The sequence below is a fragment of the Meriones unguiculatus genome, chromosome 19, assembly GCF_030254825.1.
Source record: "Meriones unguiculatus strain TT.TT164.6M chromosome 19, Bangor_MerUng_6.1, whole genome shotgun sequence".
NCBI classification, from domain to species: Eukaryota; Metazoa; Chordata; class Mammalia; order Rodentia; family Muridae; genus Meriones; species Meriones unguiculatus.
In genome coordinates, this window is record NC_083366.1 from 23,257,114 (window position 1) to 23,284,651 (window position 27,538).

A 27,538-nucleotide genomic window follows, 5' to 3' on the forward strand; every position below is an offset into this window, starting at 1 on the left:
GGGGGAAAGTTTTCCACTACTGAGACTCTTTAGGAAGCATTTCCCTATGTAGATACAGTGAATACTCATTTATTCTTCATGTCTCAGTCAACTATAGGCAAGCCTTCTCAAGTTTCTTTTTATTTTACATTCTTATTTTGATGTTAAGATCTCCAGAGAGTGTCCATGCCTTTGTCCATCAGGGCATTAACCTGAAGAGCAGGACTGGCAGCCATAGGTGTGTATGTAGACCAGGTAGATCTGCATGGACTTAGCAGGTTGGGGCAACAGATATAAAATAGAAATGGATTGATAACTAGGAGATTTAGGCCCAATCTGTGAGATAGCAGATTGCTTTCCTAATGTTTTTCAGAAATATTTTCAGAAATGAACTGGAAGTCATCCAATATTAGTCATTATGAAGTCATAAACACTCAAGTGTGTTTACGGAATTTCGTGAATATCATTACTAGATTCCTATTCTTTCACAGATGTTGTGAATTTTACTTGGTAGAAAAGTGCTTTGGACCCAGACCTCAGCTCCTGGTGGAGATTTGCACTGCACATTTGTAAGAACTGCACCTGTGTCCCTGAGTATTGTAATGAGTTGTGCAAAAAGAAGATATACTATGCCCTTTGCAAATGGGCTAGTTCAGTTGTCTATATTTCTTAAGTTCTAACTTTTGAGGATAATTTATTTTAATGTTTAGTAGTATATATATATATATAATATAGTACATATAGTAGTATACACACATGTATATCTACAGAGACTAAATATATTACATGTACATACACATGAACAAGCTTGTTGTATAACATAGATCATTGTGTTAAATATCAAACTTTATAACAACAACCACCACGGCAAAACCAACAAGCAAACAGGTATGTGGCATTTCATAGGTTAAGAGGTTATTAGTAATAGTTCATCTATTTGAAACAATTTAACGGAATATATGAGTCTAATAATGATATATGATAAAAAGATTAGTCTTTTCTGAATCATCATGTAGCCTGCTTCCTTCCATTTCCTTTCTCCCCTCACCCTCTGCTTCTTTCCATTTTCTCTCTCTCTCTGTTTTTTTTTCTCTATGGTGGTTGGAATGAACCCGACATCATACACATGATAAGCAAGGTTTTTGCCACTGAGCTGTACTCCCAGCTTTTAATTATCTTAAGACTTTCTCATTTACTAAAAGTTGGAGTTGGAGGGATGGGTCAGAAATTGAGAGCACTCACGGGTTTCTATTCCAGAGGACCTGGGTTTGATCATCAACACCTTCATGGCAGCTAAAAACTATCTATAACTCCATTTCCAGGGGCTTGTATGCATTCCTCTTACCTCCGTGGGCACCAGACATACATGTGGTGCACACATATATCATATATGCATATATGTGTCTAAGTATGCGTATATGTATATATACACGCAAAATACCCATAAACATAAAATAAGAATAAATAAGTCACAACGATTTAAAGTAAATGAACTTGTTTCAGTTTCCTCTTTAGGTTGCAGAGCTGATTTCATTTATTTTCTCAATTTGCATTGGTTATTCATTACAAGAAAATCTGGGGCTAGGCCAATCATTTATTTGCTGTCCTGCAAGAGAAGAAGAAACGGTAACATCTTAGTTGGAGGACCGAGAAGCCATGAATTCTTTTTTTTTTATTATTTTATTTTATTATTATTTTTTTTATCAGTTACATTTTATTAACTCTGTATCCTAGCCGTGTCCCGATCCCTCATTCCCTCCCAGTCCCTCCCTCCCTCCCTCATCTCCACCGTGCCCCTTTCCAAGCTCAGTAACCAAATGGTTTCCCAAAGTGAGGGGAACAAGGACTGTTTCTAACAGGAACTCAATGACTGGCTCTTTGGTCTCCCCACCCCCGAAGGGAGGAGCAGTCCTTTTAGGCCACAGAGGAGGGCTTTGCAGCCAGTCCTGAAGATACCTGATAAAACAGGATCAGATGAATGGGGAAGAGGTCGCCCCTATCAGTGGAAGCCATGAATTCTAAGCAGCAGACAGTGAGACTAAGTGATGGCCACTTCATCCCTATTCTGGGCTTTGGTACCTATGCACCTCAAGAGGTAATGGTGGAAGCTGGGCTGGAGGGTCCAAACAGAACGAGAGCTTGGATGGGTGGGTCTGACATGGTGTGTGCAGTCATTTGGTTTTGAGTGATCCTATGGGGCTAACCTGTTCCTCTGTTTTACTGTACTTGGCAGACAGTACTCAGCATGCGGGGCTGATCCAAAAGCTTGCTTCCAGATTATTGTGGGCACTAGTTTTTTTTTTGTTTTGTTTTGTTTTGTTTTTTTTCTTTAAGTCATCTCTATTGCAATTAGGCAGAAAGACTGAAACCAAGCTAGGGAGAGCACTGCTTGATGAACACTGATACTGAGGATGTTTTTAAAAAGTGCTTGTCAGTCACTTGCAATTCTTCTGTTGAGATGTGTGTTTGTATATTTACTCATTTTAAAACTGCACTGTTCTTGTTCATGTGCTGGTTAGTTTCATGTCAACTTGATACAAGCTAAAACCCTCTGATAGGAGAGAACATCAATTAAGAAAATGCCTGCATAAGATCTAGTTGTAGGGAATTTTCTAAATCAGTGACTGAGTGGAAGTGTCCAGTCTTTTGTGAATGATACATCACTGATTTTGTAGTCTTTGGTTCCATCAGAAAGCAGGAAGAGCAAGCCAAAAGGAAAAGCCAGTAAACAGCACTCCTCCATGATCTTTGCCTCACCTGCTCCCTGCAGGTGTTTCTTGAATTTCTGCCTTGACTTTCCTGAAAGATGGTGTGTGACCTGAGATTTATAAGATGAAATAAACCCTTTTTTCTACAAATTATATTTTGTCATGTTGTTTTATAATAGGAATAGAAACTCTACGTCAATGAATATTGGAGAAAAATATTCTACGTTTGCCTGAATTGCCTTCAATTTTATGTAGTAATATAAATGTTCTTATAGGTTTACTAAATTTCCATTTCCTTTTCATCCTTTACCTAAGGACGTTCTATATCTTTAATTCAAATTTATTCAACAATACAAAAAAACACCTTAATTTCAACTTCAATCACAATTCCCACAAAAATTAAGAAATTGTAGCTTAAAAGAGGGCGTGCCCCTGAATTTTTTTTTCAGTACAGTGTTCTTAATTTTCTACATATGGATTTCTGCCTTTGAATACATATCTTGCTGATAGTTTTTATTTTTGTTATGCAGATAAAATGGCTGTGTGAAAAGACTTTACATCATACTACTCAACTGTATACTCAAGTTCCTTTTGGGAAACTGAACTTTAGATGATCCTTAGAAATACTGATATCTTTTGATTTCATGATAGGAATGAAAGCTTTCCATGAACTGCCTGTGCAAAATGTAGAGCTCATATGTGTGTATATGCTGTCATCTGTTATACATTATATCAGGGTGTTTATGTAACAAGATACAAATGGACATCTTAGAAATGAAGACTCTAAAATGTTTTTGTTTAAACACTTGCATCATTGCAAATTCGGTGTTAGAGACTTTGATGTATTTTCTGGGAGAAGGGTCCTAGAAGCATCTATAGTGTTTCTTCTTTCTGTGGTCTCATGCGCTTTTGCCTGCGTAAATTTTGTGGCTTCATCTACCTAAGAATTCTTCCAGCAAATATCAGTTCCTAGGGTGCCAGTGGAAATCCCTGATGCCAAAGACTAATCTGTAATTGACTAAAGTGGTTCCTGGGGTGTCCTACTATTGTGACTCAGTGGGGCAGGTACAGGCAACCTTGATTGGATTCTTCACTGGAAATGGACACCTCACAGAAGGCATAGGGATACTAGATGCTGAACAAAGGTGTTTCCCTTGTTGTTGTTCTTTAAATTTCTACATCGTATCTATCTGTAAATGCTGCTTTTGGGTGTGATTTTAGGTACCGAAGAGAAAGGCTACAGAAGCCACCAAAATAGCTATAGAAGCTGGTTTCCGACATATTGATTCTGCTGCTATGTATCAAAATGAAGAGGAAGTAGGACTAGCCATCCGAAGCAAGATTGAAGATGGCACCGTGAAGAGGGAGGATATATTTTACACAACAAAGGTATTGGGCATATGGTGTGCAATGAATGGGCTGTGTTGTGTCAAAATAATCTTTCTCTGATTAGGGCAGTGAATGTTGGTGAAATGCACAAATTAGCTCATATTGTTGCATACAATGCTAAACACAAAGAAAGCTGGTAGCTTTAGTTTTCTCATCAGTGTCTTTATATTCATCAGTGGAATGTTAACTATCTTCTTTTATGAGTCTCAGTTCACCAGAGATTGATTCAGAATGAACTAGAAAACTCTTATTTTTTTCCCTTTTGATTGCCTGAGTACTATAAAAACTTCTCATTGCTCTGAACACTATTTCTCTCATTCATCAAGAAGACACAATATTATATGGAAGACTTTCAGTGTTAAATAAGATATAAGTAATGTTTCCTCTCCTATATCTAGGAAATAAATGGATGTTCAAAGTACTTTCCATTCAGATATATAAATTAGACATGATTTCTTCCAAGTTTTGATTGGTTAACCACATTAGAATTTTATTTTTCTTAGCAAAGATTTTGTTTTCATACATAAAAAATAAATACTAGAAAAATATGAAAATGCATTCATAAGTTAGCAGTTATAATCATTATTTATTATTAGATGCTGTATATAATTGTGGTCCCATACTTTTCTGTGACTGGGACCATCACCACAACATGCTGAGTAATATGTTGTGCTACAATGTTATGCTGGCTATGAAGTCACTAGGCAATGGGAATAATTCAGCTCAATTTTTAGTCTCATAGACTGCCACTGTATTTGTGATTCATTGCTATCCAAAACTTTGTTATGTAGCATATGATCGTGTGTTCTATCACTGTGTTTTGGTGTTTCTTTCCTAAGTGGTTTCCTATGAAAAACAAAACATCATTTTTTAAAGCCTCACATTTATAAATAAAGTAGATATTAATTTTTTTTGTTGTTACTGGAGGACATGATTTCAATGTGAGAAGGCAGAGCAAGTCAATATGTTGATTTTTAATTATTCTTACTCATTTAAAGAACCTTGGAGAGACACTGTTCATTATGTCCCTTTAGTAAAAAGAAATTGGAACATAGAAACTGGAAATACCTACATCTTAGTCTTAGCCTCCAATAATATTTCACATTCTTCCTAAATGCAAGTTCCCTGACTAGCAAAGTTGCCTAACCCAATTTATAGCTTGTATTTTCTTCTCCCATGTGTGATTCAAAAAATTACTTTTTTATTGTAAGTGTATTAGTGTCTTGACTACATAGATGTATGTGTACCATGAGTAAGTCTGGTACCGGAAGGGAACATCAGTTCCTCTATAACTAGAGTTAAAGAAGATTGTGAGCTATGATGTGTGGGTACTGGGAAGCCAAGTATGGGTTATCTATAAGAGGGGCAAGTACTCTCTGGCTAACACATCTCTAACTCTCCATGAGTTATTTTAAGTTTGTACACTTTGATTCAGCTTCTCTCTATATAGACATAGCTGCATTGTTTCCTGTTCCTGTGAAAGTTAGTGAAGCTTGAAAGCACACATGGCAATCAATCATTGCTACCTTAGCCATTTTACTAAAAAGACTCATGACTTAAAGTTAACACCAACCAAGAATTCAGAGTCAGAAAATGCAGGCCACCCAATTTTGCTGCTGGTAATACACTTTGTTATTCTAGAAAGAGTTCAAATGGCCATTTAGACCTAGAGGAGCACAAAGCATTATATTGTAGAGAACAATTCCTTCATTGCTGCTGTTTTTTAGTAAAGTGGCTTTTCCCATAGTATTCTTGGAAAGCCTGGGACATCCCCAAGATACTCAGACAGGGGTAGTGAGATTATTTACATTGTAAACAGTAGTTCAGGGTGAGGTAAGAGTTTTTACATATACATTAACCAAACACAACACATCATAATAAATTATATGTATGAATAGTAATAGTATATTAGACTCTTTAAGTCTTTTATACATTATGAAATATAATGTTGATGGTAAACTATTATTACTTGATGAAAGTTTTGAGACTTGAGTAGTTTTCTAGAATAACTCACAAAAAATAAATATTTAGGAAAGTTCATGGCTTTATTGGACAGAAAAAATTCAAAAGAAAAATGATTTTTTTTCTCCCACAATTGGCAATGTCACACTATTCTCTGTGTTAGTAAAGTAATACTGAGCAAACTCCTGAAATTTGATGTCAGTTCCATGTTTTTAATTGTTGTAGCTTTGGGTTACTTTTCATCGTCCAGAACTGGTGCAAGTTTGCTTGGAACAGTCACTGAAGAAACTCCAGTTGGAGTATGTGGACCTGTACCTCATACATTTTCCAACATCTCTGATGGTATGTAGTTTTAATCACCAAAAAAAAAAATCATCTCTAATGTTAGCATTTAATTTTCAAAAATACTTCAAATGTTTTACACAAAGAGTTGATAGGATTATATAAATGAAAAGTCTAAGCCATGAATAGTGTGGTACTTTAAATAGTCTTAAAGATGTCTCTGCTTTTCAATTCCTGACCTATGTATTACTAAAAATTTGCTTAGTTTTTTTATTAATTAATTACTTAATTAAATCACTTTACAGCCTGATAGCAATCTCCCCTTTCCTCTCCTCCCTGTCCCACCCTCCTACTCCTCTCCCTTATTCCTCCTCTCCTTCTCCTCAGAGAAGGAGAGGTTCCTCATAGGTACCAACCCACACTGGCATATCAAATCACAGCAGGACTAAGTGTATCCTCTCCCACTGAGGCCAGACAAGGCATTCCAAGGGATCCAAATGCAGGCAACAGAATCAGTGAGAGTCTCACTCTAAATGTTAGGGGACTCACATGATGACCAAGCTGCACATCTGCTACATAGATAGAGGGACTAGGGTTGGAGGTTCAGTCTCTGTGAAGCCCCTTTATGCCAGGTTAGTTTACTCTGCAGATCTTCTTGTGGTGTCCTTGACCCCTGTGACTCCTTGGTCCTTCCTCCCACTCTTCTGAGCTTGACCCATTGTTCGTCTGTGAGTTTCTGCTCCTGTTTCTCTGTTGTTGTTTTTTTTTGTTTGTTTGTTTGTTTGTTTGTTTCATTTGCTAGATGAAGCCTCTCAGTAGACAGTTATGATAGGCTCTTGTCTGCAATTATACCAAAATACTATTAATAGTGTCGGGGGTTGGCTCTGTCCCATGGGTGAGTTTCTAGTTGGGCCTATCATTGGTTGGCCTTTCCCTCAATCTCTGCTACACTTCTTGTAGGCAGGACAAATATTTGGTTGAAAATTTTATGGATGGGTTGGTATCTTCCTCCATCTATTAGAAGTCTAACCTGGCTATAGGTGGTGGCAACTTCAGGCTCTTTATCTCCCACTGCTAGGAGTCTCAGTTAGGGTCACTCCCATAGACCCCCTGGAGGATCCCCCATCTTGCTTAAGGTTCTTAAAAGTTGTTTTTGTTTTATATATGTGAGTGTTTGGTATGCATGTGTGTTTTGTACCATGCCTGTGTTTATTCCATGAGCAAAGAAGATGGAATTGAATCCTCTGGGATAAGAGTTATAAACAGTTATGAGCTGCCACATGGGTACTGAAAATTGGACCTGTGTCCTTTGGCAGGACAGCAAATGCTCTTAACCTTTGAGCAATCTCTCCATCTCCATATTTGCTTAGTTTTTATTCCAGTCAATTCTATTGGTGACATATTTACCCTTGATATAGTTTGAAATTCTAGTTCTTTGATATGTGTTGGCTTCTTTGTACTTCACATCAACTAAGTAGTTTTTAAAATAGAGCAGTCTAAGGTTGGAGAGATGGCTCAGTGGGTAAGAGCACTTTATGGTCTTGCTGAGGACATAAGTTCAGTTTCCAGCTCCCACTTCAGGTAGCTCATAATTGCCTGTAGCTCCAGCTCCAGGGGACTTTACTCCTTCTTTTGGCCTTTGTCTGCTCTTTCATGGTTGTGATATATACAGACACAGAGACACAAAGCCATACACACATACAGAGAAAGAAAACAATGAAACAAAACCAAGCAAACCTGTCTTCTCACCATTTGTTTACTTGCTAGGTCTGAAGCACCCACAAGTGTGTGGAAGACTGATTGTTTGCCATGGGCCAATAATGGAGTTTGTTCATGGTGGAAATCACTGCCATATTCTTGCCAAATTCCTAAGTGAAAGTGACAATGAATAGAAATTAAAGTTAAATTAAGATAGTCTAAGTACCTTGAAGTAATTTATTAAGTTATTAAAAATTAAATTAAAAAACACTAGGATCAGAGGAAAGGGGAGGAGGACCTCCCTTTTCAGTGGACTGGGAGAGGGACACGGGTGGGGAAGGGAGGGTGGGATTGGGATGGGAGGAGGGAGAAAGGTGCAGGGGGGATACAAAGTGAATAAACTAGTTAATAAAAATTACAAAAATAAAAAACACTATGGCACAGAAGGACTTTCTTTATTCTTTACAACTCTACATTGAAAACATATGCCAACTGTTAAATGCAGTATATGATTCACACATCTGCTGCTGAGTTCTATTTACAGCTCGGTCTTTCTCAGTGAGCTTTGTTAATGTGAGGAAATGCATTTGTTGAGCGATTACTTTAACATTTGTCTCTCTACCAGCCAGGAGAGAATTATTTTCCAAGAAATGAGGATGGCAAGTTCATCCTTGACACAGTGGATTTCTGTGCCACCTGGGAAGTGAGTACTTGGATTAGAGAGCACACCCCAGAAGTGCAGAGAGGGTGTGGAGGGTCAGAATTTGAGAGAGCAAGGTGTGAATCTATGTTGTAAAAACTAATGGTTTTTATAAGGGCTTAAGATTTGGGGACCATGCATGACTGTGATGTAATAGAAATGAAGGGGTGTTTGCCTAAAATGATGATAATGAGTCTAACTAAAGATAGCTCAGGGTCCTCTTGATAGTTGATACTATCATTTTCCTTACTGTTCTCATTTTTACTAAGAAGTAATGCCAGGAGGTTTAATTTTTGTTTCCTTACAGTGTTCCTTCTAGCATTATAGTTTTTCATTTAATAATTTAACTATTTCTGTTTTATGTTCATTGGTGATTGCCCACATGCCTGTGTGAGATATGTCTCTGTGAGATCCCATGGAATTAGAGTTACAGATAGTTGTAAGCCACCATGCAGGTAGTGGGTATTGAACCCAGACCTTTGGAAGAGCAGCCAGTGCTCTTAACCCTCAAACCATTTCTCCAGCCCCTAGATTTTTCAATTACATTAGTTTATATTTTGGCATATTTTTCCTCCCTAGGCCATGGAGAAGTGTAAGGATGCAGGTTTGACCAAGTCCATCGGGGTGTCCAACTTCAACCGCAGGCAGCTGGAGAAAATCCTGAACAAGCCTGGGCTCAAGTACAAGCCTGTGTGCAACCAGGTGGGGATTCTCAGCCACTCACCTTTTTTCATTCCTTTCTTCTTCTGGCTGCTGCAGGTACCAATTGGGGAGAAGAATAACACTAAAAACTTTGAGTGAAGCTTAGAGGTTACATTCTTCATCAACATCCTTCAATTTCTCTGGTTTCTGCAATCAAGTAAAGCATGAAAGCACATTTGTTGTGTCCACACTTTGCCCCCAGTTCATTTTTCAGTAACATTAAGGGAAATAGTAAAGTTTCTTTACCATAAACTGTCATCTAAATCATCCTCATTTTTGGTATATGTGTCACTACCAATTTTTCATGTCATATTTGAGTATCCATCAATGACTTTTCTCTAAGTTAATCATTTATTTGTGGTTTGGGAATCATATTTAATTTTTAATTACTTTACTGACATTTCTTACCTGAGACATTCTTTGAAAAATTTAGTTTAGTAAAATTATTCTGACAAGGCAGAGTAAAGTTTAATGGTCTCCATAATCAGTGTTTTGAGAATGAAAGCTACTATAGTGATTGGCAATGACTGGGGGTATGATCTTTGCTTTTTATGTGTGTTTTTCACTTACATCTTCCATTTCCTTTCTTTCCTACAAATCCTTTCATATACCCAACTTTATCTCTTTCAAATTCAGTTCATAAAACTTTTTTTGATTATTGTTCTATACACACATATGTGTGTGTGTTTGAACATACACATATGTATATGTAAATTAATAAGTACAGCCTGCTTAGTCTGTGTAATGTTACTTGTATGTTGTAAAGAGTGTTCGTTTGGCATGCAATGCACAGGAGAAGCCTATTTCTCCTACTCTCAGAATTCCTTAGTTGCCTGTGGTTCTTTTTGGGCTTTACAAATAAATAATTTATTTATTTATTGCATGTATTGGAATTGATTTTTCTTATTTTTCCCCTTAATGTGGAGATATGAGTAAATGAAGCTATTAGGACGTTCACACAACTATTTTATTTTGTTTGGTTTTTCTGGGGTTTTTTTTCTTTCCTTTATGGATAACTATCAATTGTAGTTTTAGGGTTTTTTTTTTGTTTAAATAATCAAAATACAGTCCTACATGTAGAATCAGTCATGACTCACCAAAGGAAAAACATATATTTGCTTCATCAAGCAGTATATAAAGCTCACTCACCTCAGGAATGTTACTTCTCTGTTCCCTGCAATATAAGTACTGATTTTAGCTGTGAATCTGGAGCCATTAATGGGAGTAATGGGTGAGGAGGAGGAAGCAGATGAAGGATAAATATGCTCAAAATATGTAACATACCTTATGGAAATGTAAGTGAAATTGCTCACTGTGTGGAATGAATATAAAACAATTAAATTATCTAATCAAGGAACTTCCAAGCCAGCTCAGTTGGTGAAGTGTCTTTTCTTCACGCCCTTTCATTCCTGGTACTCACACATGTGGTCTTTTGATTATTAAACATTCATTGTGATATGCACACAAGCATCAACCTCTCCACAAAATACACAAAAATATAAAGTGTATCTTACTATGAAGACATTTATATTTTTTCTTTTTCCCTCATCTTTTTCTTTCTTCCTCATATTCTGCTGGGTATTTTTGTTTGTTTGTTTTTGAAGACACAGTCTCTCTCTGTAGCTCATGTTTGCCTGAAGCTTATTAGAACCTAGAATGGCCTCAAGTTTATTGCAACCTTCCTACTTCAGCCTCCTAAAATGCTGGGTTATAGGGATGAGTCACCACACCAGGCCTGATAGTGACATATTCAATTCAGAGTTCATCACGTGGGCTAAACTAACTCACCTTTTAATATTTTTAACATTTCTTCTTTACATTGAATGTGGAATTTTATATGATTTTTGTATATTTCTATTTCATCCATCTATAGGTAGAATGCCATCCTTATCTCAACCAGGGAAAACTTCTGGATTTCTGCAAGTCAAAAGACATTGTTCTGGTTGCTTACAGTGCTCTGGGAAGCCATCGTGAAAAACAATGGTAATATAGACAATGAGAAACAAACCAAAGGAAAATAGTGAATAATTAAAAAAAAATCTTACAACACAGTTTTTTGTTTGTTTGCTTTGCTTTGCTTTTGTTGTTTTTCTCTTCTTTCTTTCTTTCTTTCTTTCTTTCTTTCTTTCTTTCTTTCTTTCTTTTTGCTTTGAAGACAGAGTTTCTATGTGTAGCCTTGGCTGTCCTGGACTCACTTTGTAGACCAGGCTAGCCTCGAACTCACAGAGATCTACCTGCCTCTGCCTCCCTGAGTGCTGGGATTACAAGTGTGCACCAACATGCCTGGCTACAACACCATTTTTTATACTTCATTCTGAACATGAACTGAAAACAGGAAGAAGTTTCATTACAGGGAGAGTAAAAAAAAATCATAATGGCTTTATAATTCTATGCATTTAATTTGGAAAACACTGACCTATATATCAACCTGTATTAGATGTATTAAAGGTCTTCTAACAAACTAAATATTTGGGAGAAGGAATTTAACATTCCTTTCTTTCTTGTAGGGTGGACCAGACCTCCCCCATTCTTTTGGATGACCCAGTCCTTGGTTCCATGGCAAAAAAATACAAGCGAACTCCAGCCCTGATTGCCCTTCGCTACCAACTGCAGCGTGGGGTTGTGGTCCTGGCCAAGAGTTTCACTGAACAGAGGATAAAAGAGAATATGCAGGTGATGAGATGCTGTGGATTTTATGGATCTACACAGAATTGTCCTGTGTACCTTGTTGTTAGTCCTATAACCCAAGCCAGTATCCTTTACATTTCCTGTGCGTCCATGCTCTAAGGGCATCTCTGGAGGGCTTAAATCCTGTTCTGCAGAGACCACACTTATTACAGTTAGATTTTTATCTAGCCTCTCATTGGTAACTTACCCTTAAGTGAGTGGATGCTCTTTTCTTCATTTTCTGAACCAAGGCCACTGAGAGTAGGAGAGTTTCATTCTTCAAATTACATGTGGTTCACTTTGTATTTTCCTGTGCAGACTTACATGTTAATAGTCAGGAAATATTCAGTTTGAATGTATTTCCTGTCAACTGGTTTTTCACATCTTGGCTCCTTTGAGAGTGCTTGTCTGCTCAATTCAAATAAGGGATCATTAATGGCATGCCACTGATCATGCTAAAATCTACCCACCCCTACTTACAAAGTCTTCATGAAAAGTCACTTATCAGTTCATTAGTTTAAGGTTAGAGATATGTGTAGATTGATCGATCTGAGTCAGGTTGTTCTATTCTTGGCCAGGCTCTTTCCTGTTTTGTAGTGAAGTTGCCTGTGTATTTGATGAACAGTGAGATGTCTGCTCCAGGATACAGATAGCACTGTTCTTAGATGAGCTGGTTTCTCCTCCCAGTATTGTTATCCTCCTGCTGATCACCTTGTATAATCTCCAGGTAGTTTCTGAAGTCTATAGAGTTTCTTTTCATGTCTAATCTTAATATCAGCCACACCATTCCTTCTTCTAAATATAACTGAGTCCCTAAGATATGCAGCAACAATTTCTTCCACATCCTAATAACACCAGCTCTAAATTACTGAAGACACATGGAGGTGGAGATGTTCTTGTGGTCTGTCTATATCATTTTGTATTCTGTAAAGTAATTGGTCTTCCATTTTGCTTCTGTTGAAATACCTCATTCCCGAATCTATATTTTCCCCATTATTTTAAACACCATCATGATCCCTTCTCTACATTATTCAGATTCTTCTTGGCTTTCTTTTTTTATTAAATGGTGTTACACTTTCCTGTGTGAAACACATCCAACTTCTTCTCCAGTATCTTCAAAATCATCTCTCTCTATCCTTTCCAGCTTATCTTTAAGTTCATCAGAATTATACTTGTATAATTTCAAACACTGAATACAACATACACTAGGACAAAAATTTATTATCAATGAGCCCATTTCTGTAGTTACTCCTATCACCAATTAATGCATTTTCCTTTGTTTAAAAAGTCCATCTTTCAGATATCCTAACTCTCATTTTATCCTTTATGGATTATTCTATTATAAGAACTTCTGATCAGTTTGCTAGTTTCCGCTCAGAGTAAGGATTTGTTTGACAAGAATGATATTGCATTGAAGTTGTTTATTATTTTGCAGACAATAGCTTTTTGGCAGTACTGAGGTGTTCCATCCACAATGATAATAGAAATTTCCATTCACTGAAGTGGTTTTCTTAATGCCTTGCCAACTTCTAGAAGTTACAAACCAAGGATTTTGTATTTATTCTGTTCTTTATTATTGAGTCATAAAAGCATATTTTATTACTGATAACTTTCTTTTATTATTTTAGTAGCTTCCAAATGTGCAAAAAAAACCCGAATTTTGCAAGATGGGTCTGTTATTTAATATTATTGTTATTATTATTCTTTTCAAGACAAGGTTTTTCTGTGTGGCCTTGTCTGTCCTGGACTTGCTTTGTTGACCAGGCTGGCCTCAAACTCACAGAGATCTGCCTCCCTCTGCCTCTGTGAGTGCTGAAATTACAAGCATGTGCCACCATACTCGGCCTAACACAATTAATTTAAAGGTAATTTTAGACATTTTCTCTTGGCATTATTATTCAGAGAACTTTTGGTTTCATGAGCCATTTGTTTCCATTTGTCAACAATAGGAGATGGTCCTTTTTATTAAGTTGACCACACTTTATATAAAGCGATTTTCTTGATGACACTTCTCTGAAGATTAATTATTAATATTTGTAGAAGTCTTACTTTGAAGTACATTTAAATGACATTTTTATATTCTACTTGCTTATGTTTTAGACAAAAACATGTGTCAATGATACTGTTTAATTAGAGTCAGCCAGCACTTCTTCCTCTGACAATCTTTCTGCCTTGTCCTTCACAGAGAGTCCTGAACCTTGAGGGGAGGGGTTCAAAGAAGATGCTGTCATGTAGGCTTCCGTGCCCTAAGTCTTTTACTGTCTGCACACTTTATAAGTCTGGGTCTTATGATAATTACTAACTACTTCAAGAAGAAGCTTCTCCCATGAGGGCTGAATGATGCTCTGATCTATGGGCACAGAAATATGTCATTATGAGTCACTTTTTGCCATATTCCGGACACAATTGGGCTGTTATATGTATATGAATCCATATATCTATGAATTTACAGAGACTGTGGCAGCATGTGAAAGATCTGCAAGTCTAGGCCAAATACAAGAAAACCAACCAAAAAAACAACCCTTCAGAATTAAAATGGGAAAGTGGACACAAAGCCCCACTCCTAACCAGTCAGAAGCTTTGTGCAACTGATAACTGCTGAAAAAGAGAAAATCAGTTTTCTTCAATGACTGTCACTGAGTGAATCACCTACACTCCAGGGCAGGCCCCATGCTCAGGAGTAGTTGACCAACATAAAATGAACTCAATATCTTTTTTCTGAGATGTGATTCATTTTGTGTTGATATATTTTGTCTTATTTATCTTTAGTTTATTTTGATCTTTTATTTATTTATTTATCTATTAAAAAGATGAAATTCGGAGGTAGGCAGGGGAGAGCATTCTAGAAGGAGTTGGGAGATGGTAAAACATGACCAGAAATATTGTATAAAAAATTTAATTTCAAATCATAAATTTATCAATGAAAATTACTGAATTACATTAAACATTTAAACGACTGCTTAGTTGGTTTAGGACCTTTTAGAATCATAATTACTGTCATATTTGGCATCATAGTGTATTTGTTTCTACTTCTTCAGGTTATTTGTTAATGCATTTGTGTGTGAGAGTGACATTTCAATTCAGGAATTAATTTCCAGAATTTTCACACCTGGCATTCATCACTTACTTAAATGTTTTGTTGTTGTTGTTGGAAAACCTTGTAAAATTTTTATTTATATAGTTCTTTATTACAATTTATTCACTTTGTATCCTCACTGTAGCCCCCTCCCCCTCCCTTGTCTCCTCTCTGTCCCACCCACTCTCCCTCTCCTCCCTCATGCCCTTTACCTAGAACCCCTATAGGGGAAGACCTCCTTGCTTTCTACTGATCCTAGCTTATCAGGTCTCATCAAGGCTGGCTGTATCATCTTCTTCTGTGGCCTGGGAAGGCTACACACTTCTTCCCAGGGGGAGGTGATCAAAGAGTTAGCCACTGAATTCATGTCAGAGACAGCCCCTGTTCCCCTTACTAGAGAAGCCACTTGGAAGCCTTATGGAGGAAGAGGGAGACTGAAAGACCTGGAGGGGAAAGAAACTCCACAAGGAGAACAGTAGAGCAAAAAATACCTGGGCCCAGGGGGGCCTGCAAAGACCAATACTCCATCTAAGGACCATGCATGGAGAGGACCTAGACCCTTTGTTCAAAGGAAGCAGACTGGCTTCTCAGTTTCCAATTTACTTAAATGTTTTGATGAATATGTTTTTGCTTTCTTGATTTCTTGAATACATTAAACATTTTATCTTTTCAGTGTTTAGCACTTGGAATTGATAGACTGGCAAATATGCCAGGTAAATTTAACAATGCAGTTTCTATTTGTGTGACAGGTCTTTGAATTTCAGTTGACTCCAGAGGACATGAACGTCCTTGATGGCCTGAATAAAAATATCCGATACATAGCTGCTTCTGAGTAAGTAATTTCAGTAAATGTGTTTTACTCAACTCTTTTTTTTTTTACAAGGTAAATATAACATCATTTTTAGTAGTTCTTTTTACTGAAGCAAAAAATCCAGAGGACATGTTATATCAGGGAAGAGACAAAAGCTTTAGCAAATATTTCTGGCCTTTTGTGAATTCTGTCCTCTGCAACAGAACAGGAGGAGTGCCCCATGGCTCAGAATGAGCTACTACCAAGGTTACTGTGCAAATCCTATTTTATGGAAAGCTCTGTGTCATCAGTGTTGAAAGATTTATATGGGTCCTGAGAATCCAACTCATATCACATATTTGCACTGAAAGTATGTTCTCCACTCATCCATATCTCTAACATTATTTCTAGTTCTGAATCAACACTAGTATAGTGTATGTAGAAGACAGCTAACGAGTAATAGATCAATTAAGGAAGCTGAAATGAAATTGAAACCATGTGTCTATACCACACTGAAGTATTTCTTAGCACAGAGTGTGTAGCTTTGGTGTGCAGAGGTTTGTTCTTTTCAAAGCAAGGTAATCTGTTTTCATTGAAATTTAAAGAACTGATTATCTTTTTTGTTTATTTTTTGATAGATATATATTTGACCATTTGAATCTCTGTTTTTGTTTTTGGTGTGTGTGTGTGTGTGCGTGTGTTTAAGTCATAGGGAAGGAAGCATGATATGAACTATTTAGTTTTTGTTTAATCATTTATAAAACAATGCTTAAGGTAGACTATGAATTGCTAGCATATCAATTTTTGTATTTTTACACTAAGAAAAACTTCAGAGGAGTAACTCAAAACTAATATGTTCTATTTGTCTTTCTAGCTTTAAAGGCCACCCTGATTTTCCATTTGGGGATGAATACTAACATGAAGGCCTGTGTCATGCCTTGTGTTAGAAGTCACTGCATATGAATGGTAATGAGCAGGGCTGTTCAAATGGTGATGACTCTATATGTCACCTTGAGCCATACTTCTGAACAATTCTGGCTCTGGGAATCTGAGTCACAGGCAAGCAAACAAAAGAAGTAAATATTTCTTCCTTCTGATTAGAAATAAAAGAATAATTTTCTTCAGCATTTATCTGTGCTAGTGTTTATTATTCACAATTTTTACTTTCTCCTGACCCAGTTCGGTCCCAAAAATTTGCTTAGAAACATATGTGCAGGGGACACAATCATAAAAGACATTTTACCTATATATCTGTGATGGTGAATGGAATTATCATTATCTTGGAAGTAAGAGTTAGCAAATATTTATTAATAGGTTTCTCTCTAGCATAGCAAGGAATAAGGAAGCATATTTTGTGTAGTAGAGAAAGTGAACCATACATAGGAAAGGTGAGCTTGAATCTCAGTGTTTCTCCAGGAACCTAGACATTGAAGTATCCTTGTGAAAGGGTTGATGGGAGATGAGGGGAAACCACCCTTCAAGGAACATAGACTCTGATGAAGGAAAGATCTAGGAAAGACATGCTGAGCAAATCTCTTCTTGGAAAATATAGATCAATAACCTTTGGAAAGCATACCTAATAAAAGTGTGAGTTGCATTCAGTATACCCTCAGTCTAGTGATTTACATCAAATCCAGAGACCAGAATGTGCCCAGGAAAAGCAATCATGTGTAGGAACCCTTATTTAAACTATTTAATGTCATTTTTAAGTTTTTTGAATTTGTCAACTTATTGAAACCCATTTTTCAAGAGTTTTTTTTTTTTTCTCGAATGTGTCAAATCAGCTTACATGAACAAAAGGAAACCCTAAACTTCAGAGGATAATGAAAGCAATGAAATAATAAATATATAACAAACCAGGAGCTTTATGGTCTATCTAATTTAGAGTTGCTGGACCTCCCTGATATTCCTGAAGAATTCTTCAGACACCAGAAAAAGACAGTTCCAGTCTGAAGTTCAGACTCAAGGAAAGAACAGTGAAGATCACATATCAGCAGATGGCCAAAGGTAGGCGTAAGAACTCACCCAACAAAAATCAAGACACCATGGTCCCTTCAGCATCCCCCAAAATCAATAGATATTTTAATTCAGTCGTGAAAACACAGGAAAATGACTTTAAAGCTATGCTTATGCAGTTATTAAGGAAACATAAAGAGGAAATAAGCAGAGCTCTAAAAGAAATACAGAAGACTATAACTGCCCACATACAGGAACAATTAGAGAAATAGAGAGAGGAAACTAATAAAAACATAGGAAACACATTCACTTAAATGAAGGAAGCAAAACATGAAAACAGAATTTCATGAAGCAAAACATGAAAACAGAATTAGAATCTATAAAGAAAACACAAACAGAGAAAATCCTGGAACTGGAGAACTTAGAGAAAAGATCAGGAATCACAAAGGCTTACCTTTGTGATTCACCAATAGAATACAAGAGATGGAAGAGAGAATCTCAGGTGCTGAAGATGCCTTGCTGAAATTGATTCCTCCCTCAAAGAAAAGTAAAATCAGAAAAGTCCCAAACACAAAACATCCAAGAAATCAAGGATGTCATGAAAAGACAAAATCTAAGAATAATAAGAATAGATTAAAAAGATGACTCCAGTCTCCAAGGACCGGAAAATGTATATATATATATATATATATATATATATATATATATATATATATATATATTTAGGGCAAAGATCAAATTTATTTATTTATTTATTTATTTTTTCAATGCAGTTTATTCAGGAACCTTGAACAATCATCTGACCCTGGGGAAAGCCAGCCCACAGCTTAAATAGCCTCTGAGTAGCCAACCCAGGCATGCCACGTGGGCAATGCAGATAGGTTCACATACATGGAAGCAAGCCAGATCCTCAGCCTTAGCCAAATGTGGAATTGTTCATGACAGAGAGCACTCACCATCGGGAAGGTGGAAGGTGGAAACCAGCTCCATCTTTAAGGCACAGCATTCTGCAGCTCTCTACAGTTCCCCCTTTTTGTTTTAGACGCATCAGGCAAGAGTAGAGGTCTGATCTCTGATATTAGAAATTGGGACTTTGTACCGATGTTCATTTAGGTGTCATACACCCAAAGAGCATCAGACCCGTCTGATACCTTTTTCTCAGAAGCGGGACCTGGGGCATCAACCCGCATGCAACCAGACATGCTCTTCTCTGGGTCCAAAGCGGCTGACCCTGAGTGCAGTGCTTAGCCTCGCATCCTGAGCGTAACATTTTAGCTTTTTATGGTATCCAACCATGCTTGGGGAGAATGTCCTGCTTCAATGGCTGTAAAGGCCTGAATGATCATGGCTGCATCACACTGTTGTGAGACTCTAATCTTGCATATATACCACAGGCAAACCAAAGAGACCAACACCAGAAGGCCTGCTAACGCTCCCATGCCCGCCCATTCCTTCAGATGATTCATGGCTGCAGCAATCTATGATGATAATCCTGTGGCTAGTCCTGCGTCCACTCTGGTAGAATTTACTGTGACAATGGCCACTCTCAGCTGCTCCATCGTAGTATCGAATTCTCCAGTCCAATTACCTAAAATATAGCTCGACAATTGTTTAGACAGATTTGCAGCACAGGAAAAATTCTCATGTTATATGCTAGTGACTCAAAGTCCAGCATATTTTGATTGACAGCCAAGTTGAGCGATTTGCCATAGGGTATCAATTTGCTCCTGCACGAGGTCAAACCTCTGATTGAACACCATCAAGCTTCCTTTTAGTTGAGCATTAATTCCTTTATGTACAACTAAGGCATGAGCGTGGACCCTAACTAAAATGTCCAATCCCCATCTGGAAAGGCAAAGAGGATGGACATCAGAAGAAGAAGAAAACAGGAAACAACCTAGGAACCTACCACAGAGGGCCTCTGAAAGCCTCTGCCCTTCAGACTATCAAAGCAGATGCTGAGCCTGATGGGCAACTGTTGGGCAGGTGAACGGAATTTTAGGTAAGAACTGGGAAATAGTAAGAGCTGGAGAGGACAGGGTCTTCACAAGGAGAGCAACAGAACAAGAAAATTTGAACACAGGGAACTTCCCAGAGACTCATACTCTAACCAAGGACTATTCATGGAGATAACCCAGAACCCCTGTACAGATGTAGCCCAGGGCAGTTCAGAGTCAAATTGGGTTACATAGTAATGTGAAGAGGGACTGCCTCTGACATAATCTGATTGGCCTGCTCTTTGATCACCTCCCTGTGGGGGGGAGCAGCCTTACCAGGCCATAGTAGAGGACAATGCAGCCACTTTTGATGTGAACTGACAGACTAAGATCAGAAAGGAGAGGAGAACCTCCCCTATTAGTGGACTTGGGGAGTGGCATGCAAGCAGAGGGAGGAGGGAGGGTGGGACTGGGAGGAGGAGGGGCTTATGGGGGCATGCAGAATGAATAAAGTGTAATTGATGAAAAATTTAAAAAAAAAGCAAAAAAATAATTTAAGAACCTTAAATGACTTTCAAAAGTGGAGGAAAACATGGAGTTAGTCAATTGGCATGGAGCACGTCTTGCCCCTGGGGGCAATGGTCTCCTGAACCTACTCAGACCTCGGACACCACCACTGCTAGTTCTAGAACTGACGCAGGATGTTTCAACGAGGTGGTTAAGGCTTCTCATAATATTTCCTATAAGCCCACACCTGTTTGTCTATATCCCCCATTTTTATTCATTATTAGCCACATAGAGCCAAGTAATTGTGGTAATGATACTTGCTTTTTTGCCCAATGCTGGAATGCTAGTAAATTTAGGTATGCCCTGGTTACTCGCATGCCTCATAGGGTGCCTGTGCCCGTTGATGCCCCTCACGCTATGACTCTCTTCAGACAGAAAAGGGTTCTTGGAACTACAGCCACCATTGTTACTGCCAACTCATTGGCGGCTGTTGGAGCTACCACCGGGGCATTAGCCATGAGTCATACTGGGCAGACTGCTCAGACCCGGAAAATATTTTTAAGAAAGTCATAGAAGAAAAGTTGCCCAACTTAAAGAAAGAGATGTCCATAAACATACAAGAAGCCTACAGAACACCAAATAGACTAAACCAGAAAAGAAATACTTCATGTAACATTATAGTCAAAACACTAAACCTACAAAACAAAGAAAAGCTATTAAAGGCAGCAAGGGAAAAAGGTCAGGTAACATATGAAGGTAGACCAATCAGAATCTCACCAGACTTCTCATCAGAATCTATGAAAGCCAGAAGGGCCTGGGCAGAGGTCATACAGTCTTTAAGGGAACACAGATGCTAACCCAGACTACTATACCCGACAAAGTTTTCAATCAAAATAGATGGAGAAAACAAAATATTACATGATAAAACTAAATTTAAGCAATGTCTTCACAGCAACCCAGCCTACAGAAGATACTAGAAGGAAAACTCGAATCCAATGAAAACAACTAGACCAAAGAAATTATAGGATACAAAAAATTTCCACCAAAAATTAAGAGAAAAAAACAAACAATGAATCACAGTGAGACCACCAACTCCACAATGAAAGGAACTAATGTTTATTGGTCTCTATTATCTATCAACATCAATGGTCTCAACTCTCCAATAAAAACACAGACTAAGAGAATGGATGTGGAAACAGGATCCAACATTCTGCTGCGTCCAATAAACACACTTATGCAAAAATGATAAATACTACCACAGAGTAAAGGGCTGGAAAATTGTTTTTTTCAAGCAAATGGACCCAGAAAACAAGCTGGGGTAGCTATCCTAATATCTAATAAAAGAGACTTTCAACCAAAATTAATCAAAAAAGAAGAGGAGGGCCACTACATTCTCATCATAGAAAAATACCAACAGGAGGACATCATAATTTTGAAATTTATGCCCAAATAAAAGACCACCTACCTTTTTAAATGAAACATTATTAAAGCATAAATCACACATTGATCCAAACACCTTAATAGTGAGAGACTTCAACACTCCACTCTCTCCAAAGTACAGGTCATCCGGTCAGAAGCAAAACAGGGAAACCAGGGCACTTACAGAGGGCCTCAATCAAATGGACCTCATAGAAGTCTACAAAAATTTCCACCCAAACTCCAAAGAGTACACCACCTTTTCAGCACCTCATGGAACCTTCTCCAAAATAAACCATATTGTTGGTCACAAATCAAGCCTCAACAGATACAAGAAGATTGAAATAATCCCTTGTATCCTATCTGATCACCATGGACTAAAGCTGGACCTCAACAACAACAGAAACAGCAAAAAGCCTGCACATACATGGAAACCAAACTACTTGTTACTCAGTGAGAGCTGGGTTAGGGAAGAAATAACGAAAGAAATTAAAGACTTTCTATAATTTAATGAAAATGAAGATACAACATACCCAAACTTATTGGACACAATGAAGGCAGTGCTAAGAGGAAAGCTCATAGCATTAAGTGTCTTCAAGAAGAAATTTGAAACATCTAATTCAAGCAACTTAATGGCCCAACTGAAAGCCCTAGAAAAAAAGAAGCAGATATACCCAAGAGGAGCAGAAGGCTGGAAAAAAATCAGACTCAAGGCTGAAATCAAGCAATTAGAAACAAATAAAACTATTCAAAAAATCAAAGAAACCAAGGGCTGGTTCTTTGAGAAAATCAACAGGATAGACAAACCCTTAGCCAAACTATCTAAAAGGCAGAGAGACACTGTCCAAATTAACAAAATGAGAAATGAAAAGGGGGACATAACAAAAGACACTGAGGAAATCCAAACAATCATTAAGTCTTACTACAAAAGCCTATAAGCCACAAAATTTGAATATCTAAAAGAAATGGACAATTTTCTTGATAGTTTCCATCTACCTAAATTTAGTCAAGATCAGGTAGAAAGACTGAATGGTCCTATATTCCCCAAGGAAATAGAAGCAGTCATCAAGAGTCTCCCTTCCAAAAAATAGTCCAGGGCCAAATTGTTTCACCACAGCATTCTAACAGACTTTCAGAGAAGAGCTAACTCTAATTCTCTTCAAACTATTCTACAAAATAGAAACAGAAGGAAGATTATCAAACTCATTCTATGAAGCCACACTCACCTTTGTACCTAAACCACACAAAGACCCAACAATAAAAGAGAACTTCAGACCTACCTCTCATATGAACACTGATGCAAATATACTCATCCACCATGACCAAATGGGCTTCATTCCAGGCATTCAAGGGTGGTTCAATATAAGAAATCCATCAATGTCATCCACCATATAAACAAACTGAAGGAGAAAAACCACATGTTCATCTCCTTAGATGCCAAAAATCATTTGACAAAATCCAAACCCATTCATGTTTAAAGTCTTGGAGAAATCAGGGATACAAGGCACATACCTAAATGTAGTAAAGACAATATACAACAAGTTTATATCCAACATCAAACTCAATGGAGAGAAACTTAATCCCACTGAGATCAGGGACAAGACAAGGCTGCCCACTCTCTCCATATCTCTTCCACATAGTACTTGAAGTCCTAGCTAAAACAATAAGACAACTAAAGGAGATCAAGGGGATACAAATCATAAAAGAAGAGGTCAAAGTTTCACTATTCCCAGATGATAGGATAGTATACATGGGTGACCAAAAAAATTCAACCAGAGAAATCCTTAAACTGATAAACACCTTCAGCAAAGTAGCTAGATACAAAATCAACTAAAAAAAACCCAGAAGCCCTCCTGTATACCCAAGACAAAAGGGCCGAGAAAGAAATTAGGGAAACAACACCTTTCACAATAACCACTAATAACATAAAGTACCTTGGGGTGACTCTAACCAAGTAAGTGAAAGACCTGTTTGGGAAAACCTTCAAGTCTCTGAAGAAAGAAATTGAAGCAGATACCAGAAGATGGAAAGATCTCCCATGCTCATGGATAGGTAGGATTAACATAGTGAAAATGGCCTTCTTGCTAAAAGCAATCTACAGATTAAATGCAATTCCCATCAAAATACTAACACAATTCTTTAGAGACCTTGAAAGAAAACTTCTCAACTTTATATGGAGAGAAAAAAAAAAAACAAGAATTACCAAAATGGTTCTGTACAACAACAGATCTTCTGGAGGCATCTCCATCCCTGATTTTAAGCTGTACTACAGAGCAATAGTAATAAAAACTGCATGGTATTGGTATAGAAACAGAAAGGAGGATCAATGGAACAGAATAGAAGATCCAAAAATAAACCCACACACCTATAAATACTTGATTTTGACAAAGAAGCCAAAATCTTTCAATGGAAAAAAGACAGCATCTTCAACAAATGCTGCTGGTCTAGCTGGATGTCTACATGTAGAAAAATATAAATAGATCCATATTTATCACCCTGCACAAAACTAAAGTCCAAGTGGATCAAAGACCTTAATATAAAACCAGACACACTAAATCTGTTAGAAGAAAAAGTGGGGAAGAACCTTGAACTCATTGGCACAGGAGACAACTTCCTGAACAGTCCACCAACAGCACAGGCTCTAAGAGCAACAATCAATAGATGGGACCTCATGAAACTAAAAAGCTTCTGTAAAGCAAAGGACACTGTCTTCAGAGCAAAACGACTCACTACAGGTTGGGAAAGAATCTTCACCAACCCTAAATCTGACAGAGGACTATTATTCATTATATATAAAGAACTCAAGAAGTTAAACAGAAACAAATTAAGTGATCCAATTAAAAAATGGGGGAGAGATCTAAACAGAGAATTCTCATTAGAAGAATATCAAATGGCAGAGAAACACTTGAAGAAATGTTCAAGGTCCTTAGTCTTCAGTGAAATGCAAATCAAAAAGACCCTGAGATTCCATCTTACATCCATCAGAATGGCTAAGATGAATTACTCAAGTGATAGCACATGCCGGAGAGGATGTGGAGAAAGGAACCTTCCTCCACTGATGGTGGGAATGTAAACTTGTACAACTACTTTGGAAATCAACCTGGCGCTTCCTCAGACAACTAGTAATAGTGCTTCCTCAAGATCCAGCTATACCACTCCTAGGCATATGTCCAAAAAATGCTCAAGTACACAACAAGGACATCTGCTCAACCATGTTTGTAGCAGCTTTATTTGTAATAGCTAGAAGCTGGAAACAGCCAAGATGACCCTCAGATGAGGAATGGATATAGAAATTGTGGTACATTTACACAATGGAATGTTAATCAGTGATGAACAACAAAGAAATGATTAAATTTGTAGGTAAATGGTGGAAAGTGGAAAAAAAATCCTGAGTGAGGTATCCCAGAAGCAGAAAGACACGCATGCTATACATTCACTTATAAGTGGATATTAGACATAGAATGTAGGTTAAACAGACTAAAATCTGTGTACTTAAGGAAGCTAATCTGGAAGGAGGATTCTGGCTAAGATGCTCAATCCCCATTCAGAAAAGCAAAGAGGATGGACATCTGAGGAGGAGAAAATAGGGAACAGGACTGGAGCCTACCACAGAGGGCCTCTGTAAAGCTCTACCCTGCAGGATATTGAGGCAGATGCTGATACTCATAGCCAAATTTGGGGGAGAGTGCAGGGAATCTTATGAAAGAAGTAGGAGATAGTAAGACCTGGAGAGTACAGGAGCTCCACAAGAACAGAAACTTATCGAAAAAGTCTGGGCACAGGGGTCTTTTCTGAGACTGATTCTCCAGCCAAGGACCACTCATGGAGATGGCCTGGAAACCTTGCACAGAGGTAGCATATGGCTGCATATCCAAGTGAGCCTCCATAGTAATGGGGACAGGGACTGTCTCTGACAGGAACTGATTGGCCTGGTCTTTGATCACCTCCTTCAAGGAGGAGCAGTCTTGCCAGGCCACACAAGAAGAGCCACTTCTGATGAGACCTGATAGACTAAGATCAGAGGGAAGGGGAGGAGGACTTTCCTTGTCAGTGGACTGGGAGAGAGACAGGGATGGGGAAAAGAGAGGGAGAGTGAGATTGGGAGGGGAGGAAGGAGAGAGGTACAGGAGGGATACAAAGTGAATAAACTGTAATTAATAAAAATGAAAATAATTAAATTAAAAAAAATTATACATCTCCTACAAGAAAATGTTCAAGTTGTGGGTCAACCTTTAATCAACTGTTGATTTTTTGTGGAAACTATGAATACAATTTGTTGGTTTTTTATACAACAAATTAAAAAAAAAACTGCATTAGTTAGCAGAAGCAAAACAAAAAATTATTCTACATCTCCAGATACCACTTCTTCTCTTTCAGGTGTAAGGACACTCACTGACTTACCAGGGAGGAGTCTGTAGTGTTACTCTCAGTCTTTCCATATTTGGTATGACATTCCCACTGAAACATAACCACTTCCTGTTATTTGCTGTACAGTATCACTCTATATAATTGTCAAGCTCTTCTACACAAGATAAGTGTGGACTCAAAGTTCAGGAAATAAATCACTTATCATACAATTAACCAGTCAGTGACCAAAATTGGATTCTAAAAGTATAAATCAGCGAATGGAGCAGACCATCTCCTACCACTTCCATTTATGAACACCTCTGACCTTGTACTATGAATAAAATATTATTTAAATATACTGATTATAGTAACCTTTACTAGATCATGTTTACTATACTTAAATAGTTTTTCTAATAAAACACACTGACCGCAAATTATTGATTTTCAAATCAGGTAAATAAGAAGATAGTAAAGAAACAATATTAAAATGTTCAATGAAAAAGTTATGTCAACATAGAATTCTGTGTCTAGGGAGTTGATTTAAATACATCCTTTTATAAGATTTCAAATAGCTTCCATATTCCAATGTAAAATTCTTCACTTCTGCAAACCCCAGAAGCTTCATTTCAGTTGTTCTATTGTTTTTTCTTGTATCAGTGTGTCAAGTTTAACAAAGTATCTCCAGGTCTAGTAATTTTAAAGGAGTTTTCCATGGCTTGGAATAATGTTAAACAATTCTACAAAACATAGAAAGTGTCTCTGTGTTCCTCCAAAGAGTAAGGTGAATATAGATCAAAGTAACCTACTAAATATAGTGTAAGGCTGCAAAAGGAACAGATATCATTAACAGAAAATTTTAATATGTTAGTAAAATAAATTCTAATTTTACACGTGATAAATATGGTTATTTCTGGAGGAAAAAGATGGGAGAAAAATATATTTTATATTGTAAATATATTTCATAATATCCAGAACGAAATCATTAAAAGAAAGTTTGAGCAACTTATTAGCAAAGGAAAAGTTATTTAAGTTTAAGAAAGCATGATCTAGTAAAGGTGCCTCTACATAATCTGTGTACAAGTAATATTTTATTTACAGTACAAGGTCCAGAGGTTGTCAGAAATTAGTGTAAGTGGTGATTGTTCACTCCACTCACTGAATATTTTTAGAATCCATTTTTGGTCACAGACTAGTTGATTGTGTGATGAGTGACCTATGTCCTGAACTTTGAGACCACATTTATCTTTTGTACAACAGCTTGATAATTATATAGACAGCTATTGTGAATATAATAAAAGGAAGTGGTTACATTTAGTGTAAACATCATGCCAAATAAGGAAAGATTGAGGGTAACACTTCAGTCTCCTCCCTGGTAAGTCAGCAAGTGTCCTTACACCTGAAAGAGAAGAAGTGGTATCTTGA

The 27,538-nt window shown here is 37.4% G+C and overlaps 1 protein-coding gene across 2 annotated transcripts; it reads left to right on the forward strand.

The window, feature by feature from the left end:
• The first annotated feature begins 1,804 nt into the window (after window positions 1-1,804).
• LOC132649307 (estradiol 17 beta-dehydrogenase 5) lies at window positions 1,805-17,080 on the forward strand. Of its 2 annotated transcripts, XM_060372954.1 has the most exons (9): window positions 1,805-2,074; window positions 3,909-4,076; window positions 6,264-6,380; window positions 8,644-8,721; window positions 9,298-9,420; window positions 11,294-11,403; window positions 11,928-12,093; window positions 15,913-15,995; window positions 16,828-17,080. In XM_060372954.1, exons 1-9 carry the CDS (start codon window positions 1,958-1,960, stop codon window positions 16,868-16,870), a joined length of 1,005 nt encoding a protein of 334 aa, XP_060228937.1. In that variant the 5' UTR covers window positions 1,805-1,957; the 3' UTR covers window positions 16,871-17,080. The 2 variants fall into 2 exon arrangements, with proteins under 2 accessions (XP_060228937.1, XP_060228938.1); XM_060372955.1 differs by lacking the exon at window positions 8,644-8,721 and having other exon boundaries at window positions 1,850-2,074.
• The last annotated feature ends 10,458 nt before the right edge of the window (window positions 17,081-27,538 follow it).